General features: G+C 59.9%; 2 protein-coding genes across 3 annotated transcripts in view; one reads left to right on the top strand and one right to left on the bottom strand.

Moving 5' to 3' along the window:
- The first annotated feature begins 1596 nt into the window (after window positions 1–1596).
- On the top strand, window positions 1597–3997 carry MARCKSL1 (MARCKS like 1). Its single transcript, XM_026516792.4, has 2 exons — window positions 1597–1882; window positions 2716–3997. The coding sequence occupies exons 1-2, from the start codon at window positions 1796–1798 to the stop codon at window positions 3226–3228; spliced, it is 600 nt and encodes a 199-aa protein (XP_026372577.1). The 5' UTR covers window positions 1597–1795; the 3' UTR covers window positions 3229–3997.
- A 207-nt stretch (window positions 3998–4204) lies between these two features.
- HDAC1 (histone deacetylase 1) overlaps window positions 4205–6000 on the bottom strand; it is a 34277-nt gene continuing 32481 nt past the window's right edge. The window contains exons 12-14 of one of the 2 annotated variants that reach the window (XM_026516791.4): window positions 5652–5804; window positions 5083–5131; window positions 4205–4808 (exon numbers count right to left, since the gene is read on the bottom strand). In XM_026516791.4, the coding sequence (XP_026372576.1) occupies window positions 4781–4808; window positions 5083–5131; window positions 5652–5804 (230 nt within the window). In that variant the 3' untranslated portion in view covers window positions 4205–4780. The remainder of the gene's footprint in view (window positions 4809–5082; window positions 5132–5651; window positions 5805–6000) is intronic. The other variant, XM_057305300.1, reaches the window with a different exon arrangement.

Here is a 6000-nt window from a genome sequence, read left to right as displayed (position 1 = left end):
TTCCTCACTGCACCCCCCTTATTTTAGTAGGTCTTTCCAAAACCCCCTCTCACTCTCAGTTACTGGCATCTGCTGTGTGCCCTTGGAAGTGTCCCTTTCCCTTTCCAAACTTCAGGGTCCCAGTCTGGAAAATGGGGGTGGGGGGCGGCCGAGTGTTAATGAAGCTGCGAGTCTTCTGTAGCTGCAGAGTAGGGGTGAGGCTGGAGGCTACAGGGGTGAGGGCTGAATGTAGGTGCCACCTCAGCCCTCCTCCGCCCCTCTGTGGTCGGATCTGTGGGGAGTTCCTGATTTCTCAGGCCCTGGGGTGTCTCCACACCTCACAGCCTCAGGCCTCCCAGGAGGCCTTACCCGTAGGAGGGAAGGAGGGAGGGAGGGACGTGCTGAGCTGTCCAGGACACAGCCTTGCTTTTGCAACGCTTTCCTTCCTCCAGCCCCCGTCCCCTTCCTCCTGGGGGCTGAGGGCAGGCAACCGGACACACACATCCGGGGCCAGTCAGGACTCGGGGGTTCCCACAGACCTGTCCATACCAGGGGAAGGGGAAGTGGCAGAGGACCAGAGCTGGAGGGTCTCCAGCCACAGGCTCTCTGCTGCTGCCTCCAGGCTCCCTGACTCTCAGGCGGGGTAGGAGGCTGGGCTGGGCAGCCCTGGGGGCTGTCCTTAAGGGGCTGTCCCAGGAGCCTTGGTGATGTCCCACCCCTCCACTGGAGTGTTTAAAGTTTTGTTGAATTCCCTCCTGGAGTTCCTCTGCCTGCTTGGGGAGCCCTGATGTGGGGGAGCAGTTGTAGGGGGAGAGCATCTGGCAAGTCAGACAGGTTATGTCAACGTCTCTGAGCCTCAGACTCTTCAGCTTTCACATGGGGGATGGAGAAGCCCTTCAAGGTCACAGGACCGCCCTAGCCCGGGCTTTGTAACGGGTCCAGGCTGGGGGCAGGAGGGACTAAGGGTGAACTGGTTTGTGGGGGCTCCGTGCGACTGGCTGACAAGGGGCTGGGAGGAGAGAGGAGGGGCGGGCCTCACCAGTCTGACCAGAGTGACTCCGCAGCGGGCCAGACCCCCCAGGCTGACCAGGGCAGGCAGGCAGGGACGTGGGTGGGACCTGTGACGGGTCTCCAGGCCTGAGGGGGCGCAGACCCAGCGCGGGGCCCTGAGGCTTCTATGACCACATTCTCCTGAGCATAACTCAGGACCAGCCCTCTGACGAGTCTGGGCATGTGAGCCCTTCGAAGAGTTCTAGGGGGAGATTGACAGCAGCTGTCAGTGCAGAACCAAGGCGTTGGGGGCCACTCCAGGTGCTGGGGCGTCCACCCTGGGGGTGGGCGGTGAGAGGAGGGAATGGTTGCTCTCCCTTTCCTCAAGGAGCCCCGCTCTGCCCAGCTCGCTGAACGACCCGCCTCTCCCCTTTCCACGTTGGACCCCACCCGTCCGGGGTAGGCGAGTAGGCTGGGGGGTACCAGACCGCCAGCGTCGCCCACTGCGCCAGTGGGGCCCCGGACCTGAGCCCGCCTCTGCTCCTCGATTGGGCGCTCATTTAAATGTCCGGCCCCGCCCCGAGCTCGGGGCGCATATATAAGGCAGCTCGGCGGGCGGCGGGCGGCATTCTGGCGCGGAGCGGAACGGTGGCGGGCGTAGCTAGCGGGTCGGGCGCCGAGAGGGGGTGCAGCTCGGTTCCCCCCCCATACCCCTCCCCCTCAAGCGCGAGCCCCACCCCTCCGCCGGCCAGGCCGACCCGGCCGAACTATCCCCTGCGGCGCTAGCCCGGGGCGGCCCCGGGCGCCCCCCAGCAGACCCCCCATCATGGGCAGCCAGAGCTCCAAGGCTCCCCGGGGCGACGTGACCGCCGAGGAGGCAGCAGGCGCTTCCCCTGCTAAGGCCAACGGACAGGTGGGTGCGCACGGCACGGCCCGACTTGGCCCCCTCCTCCCACACCTCGCCCCCTCTGGGGCCCTGGGCCGGGGCCGCGCGCTTTGTCCGGCCCGGGACACGCGGCGCCCCCTCCCCCGCCCGGTCCCTTTGTTCTCGGCGCCGCAGCCCCCGCGGGCGAAGCGAGGGGAGGGGCGGGGAGGGGGCGCCGGCCCGGCCCCGCCGCCTTCTTTGTTTGCGGCCCCGGCCCCCGGCGCTGCCCCCCGGCCGCCCCGAGTGCCGCGCGGGGAACAAAGGCGCTGCCGGGCCGCGCCAAGGGGGCGCCCAGGGGCCGCGGGGCGGGTGCCCGGGAGGGGGGGGAGGGCACTTCACCCGCAGACCCGACCTCGGTGGCTTACAGCGTTTTTTTAGTGGGGAGTCGAGATGTGGGGAGAGGTGGGTGGGGGGCCGTTTACACAAAGCGGGAGGCTGGGAAAATGGGCCGTCCAGGTTCGGAGAAGAGCGCCCCGGGGCGGCTTCCCGCCCGATGTCGGCTTACTGGGCTCGCCCGCCCGCCGGGGATCGGTGGCCGCGAGCGGGTCCCCGCCGAATGGAGAGCGCGCCCCGGGGGAGATGGGTGGGGGGCCACGGGACCCCAGCGCCTCCTGCCGGCCGCGGCCTCTGCGCGCTCGGCCCCCGCGCGCTCGTGAGGACAGGAGGGAGATGTTTGACGGGATCCCGGTGTGGGTGAGGCTACAACCAACCTCCTGGGTTGCATTAGAGTCGGGATCGCATTGCCGGGAAGAGGTCAGGGGCGGGCTGGGGGAGGACGGGGTAGAGGCCCGACCCTCACTGCTGTCTCCTCTGCCCTGCAGGAGAATGGCCACGTGAAAAGCAATGGAGACTTATCCCCCAAGGGTGAAGGGGAGTCGCCCCCCGTGAACGGAACAGAGGAGGCAGCCGGGGCCACTGGCGATGCCATCGAGCCAGCACCCCCTAGCCAGGGCGCTGAGGTCAAGGGGGATGCCCCTGCCAAGGAGACCCCCAAGAAAAAGAAGAAATTCTCTTTCAAGAAGCCTTTCAAATTGAGTGGTCTGTCCTTCAAGAGAAATCGGAAGGAGGGTGGGGGTGATTCGTCTGCCTCCTCACCCACAGAGGAAGAGCAGGAGCAGGGGGAGATCGGTGCCTGCGGCGAGGAAGGCACAGCCCAGGAAGGGAAGGCTGTTGCCACCCCTGAGAGCCAGGAGCCCCAGGCCAAGGGGGCAGAGGCTAGTGCTGCCTCCAAAGGAGGAGACAGAGAAGAAGAGGCAGGGCCCCAGGCTGCAGAGCCGTCCACTCCCTCGGGGCCGGAGAGTGGCCCTACACCTGCCAGCGAGCAGAATGAGTAGCTGGGTGGGGGCAGGTGGGTGATCTCTAAGCTGCAAAAACTGTGCTGTCCTTGTGAGGTCACTGCCTGGACCTGGTGCCCTGGCTGCCTTCCTGTGCCCAGAAAGGAAGGGGCTGTTGCCCCCTCCCAGCCACGTTCCCTCTCCTTTTCCCTCCTGTGGATTCTCCCATCATCCATCTGGCCTTCCTCTTAAGGCCGGTTGAAGATGGTCCCTTGCAGTTTCCCAAGTTAGGTTAGTGATGTGAAATGCTCCTGCCCCTGGCCCTACCTCTCCTGTCCCCAGCCCTGCAGAAGGCAATTGCTGGTTTTCTTCCCCAATTCTTTTCCAAGTAGGTTTTGTTTACTCTACTCCCCAAATCCCTGAGCCAGATGTGGGGTGCCTACACTCCCAAACCCTGAGTGTCCAGCCTTCCCCCCTGTTGAGTTTTTAGTCTCTTGTGCTGTGCCTAGTGGCACCTGGGCTGGGGAGGACACTGCCCCTGTCTAGGTTTTTATAAATGTCTTACTCAAGTTCAAACCTCCGGCTTGTGAATCGACTGTGTCTCTTTTTTGACTTGGTAAGCAAGTATTAGGCTTTGGGGTGGGGGGGGAGGTCTGTAATGTGAAACAACTTCTTGTTGTCTTTTTTTTCCCCTCCCATTGTTGTAAATAACTTTTAATGGCCAAACCCCAGATTTGTACTTTTTTTTTTTTTTTCTAACTGCTAAAACCATTCTCTTCCACCTGGTTTTACTGTAACATTTGGAAAAGGAATAAATGTCGTCCCTTTAGTAGTGCTTTTTAATGAGTGGTCTTCTGGGGGTAGGGTGAGAAGATCGGTTAACCTCAACCCTTGAGGGAGGGATTAAGGTGAGGGGTAAGTTTGTGGGGTTGTTTTCTTGTTCAGCGGGTTGCCCAGGTTCTCATGGACCCCAGAAGGGCAGGGAGTGGAGCTGAAATCAACCCAGGGACACTGCTAGCAGACAAGCTCAGGAGGATGTAGAAATGTACCATTTTTATTACAAAGATTCTCACGAAAATGAAAATAGTATCTCAAAAAGGATACTAGACTACCAATCTCCACCTGCAGAACTGGACGAGGTTAGAGGGCAGGCAGTGTGAGTTCCTCGGCTCACATGGGGCCAGTGGGAAGGTATGATAACCAAACCAATCTAAAAATGGCTGGTGTTACCTTAAGGAGCATGACGGGAGGGGGTCCCTGAAGACCCAGCACTCCTAGACGCTCAATAAGGGCACCTTTCCAAAGCTACTAAGCAGCACTTGGCATTTTAGGATTCTGTCCTATGGCTGCTTAAGAGTACGCCTTCCAGACCCGGCACCCGTTATGGTTCAAAATTAAGAACTGGGGAAGGATAGGTGGCAAGGCAGCCACTAGAAAAGCTCACTCAACTTGTGCCCTGGGCTCAGGGCCCTGGTTCCTGTCTAGTCCCTGGGGATATTTATATTTAATATATTTTTATATAAATACACAGAGAAATAGAAAATATAAAATCTGAGGGGTTGTGGGTGAAAGGTGGGGAACTTGGCAGGAAGCCAGAACTGGAGAGGCGTGCTCAAGCCAACTTGACCTCCTCCTTGACCCTGTGGAGAGAGCAGAGACTGGCATGAGATAATGCACCCCAGAGGCCTTGAGGCAAAACATAGGGACAATGACTTCTATAGGACCCCAGCTGCCCAGGTGACTGCCGAGGGCTGGGGCTTCCTAGCTCTGCCTAGAACTGCAGAGACAAACAGACTGGTCCCTGAAAGAGGTCTTTGTAAGCTGCACCAGCTGTCCCTGCGCCTTCCCTCAGCCTAGCGGACAAAGGGGCTGGCGCTCCAATGCCAGGGAGATGGCCGAAAGCTCCTTCCTCACCCTTTGGCTTCTTGCTTCTCCTCCTTGGTTTTCTCCTCTTCTGTGACTTCTAGAACGTAAGAGTACAGGGATGACCAAGGGCTCCCCTCCAGAAAGACCCATGGAATCTTTACTTAGCCTGAAACCCATTCCCTAACACTACAGCTCACTGGGCATACAAAAGAGAGAAAAGCCCATCCCAGGCCCTCCCATTGAGACCTGCTGAGAACAAACAGGTCGGACCGGTTTTCCAGCCTGCTAGTGCCTGAACCCGGTGGGCGGAGGCAGCCCCCTGGGAAACTGGGGTGAAGTGCTGGGAAAGGGCTTGGGTGGTATGTGAGAGCCACACTCCTGACCACGGGGAGCCCAGGCATGTCCCTGGCTCCGGAGCCTGGCAGGGCTCAAGCAGCCAGTGGAGATGACAAATCGAGTTTCATTCTTTTGTGGGCCCTGCCACTTCTGGGAGCTGGGGCAGAACCCCAAACAAGGCAGGGTCTGAGTCAGCTCCCTCCTCCCAGTGCCCTACATAGATTCATCCTCCTCTCTGGTCTGGGGCTCAAGACCCAAGTGTGGGCGTGATCCAAACCCACCTTTCTTCTCTTCTGGGTCTTTCTCTTTTTCATCCTCAGTTTTGACTCTCTTGGCTTTTTTGAAGTTGGAAGCGTTCTTGCGACCACCTTCTCCCTCCTCATCGGAGTCTGAGAACTCTTCCTCACAGGCAATTCGCTTGTCAGAAGAACAGACTGGGAGGCAATGGGAAATGTGGGTGAGACAGCAGGAAATTAGCTTTACCTCGGGGTCTGTGCCCAGTGCTTCCCTGTGTGTCCTCCAAGAGACACCAAGGGAAGGGGTGACCAAGAAGAGGGGAACAAAGCTCAGACTCCCTAAACTGTCCCAAGCACTAGAACTTGGGTTTCTCAACAGAGGGGCAGCTTGGGA

The sequence above is a fragment of the Ursus arctos genome, unplaced genomic scaffold (genome assembly GCF_023065955.2).
Source record: "Ursus arctos isolate Adak ecotype North America unplaced genomic scaffold, UrsArc2.0 scaffold_32, whole genome shotgun sequence".
Lineage (NCBI taxonomy): Eukaryota > Metazoa > Chordata > Mammalia > Carnivora > Ursidae > Ursus > Ursus arctos.
The sequence above is the reverse complement of the archived record's forward strand: the minus strand, read 5'-3'. Positions and strand labels throughout refer to the sequence as shown.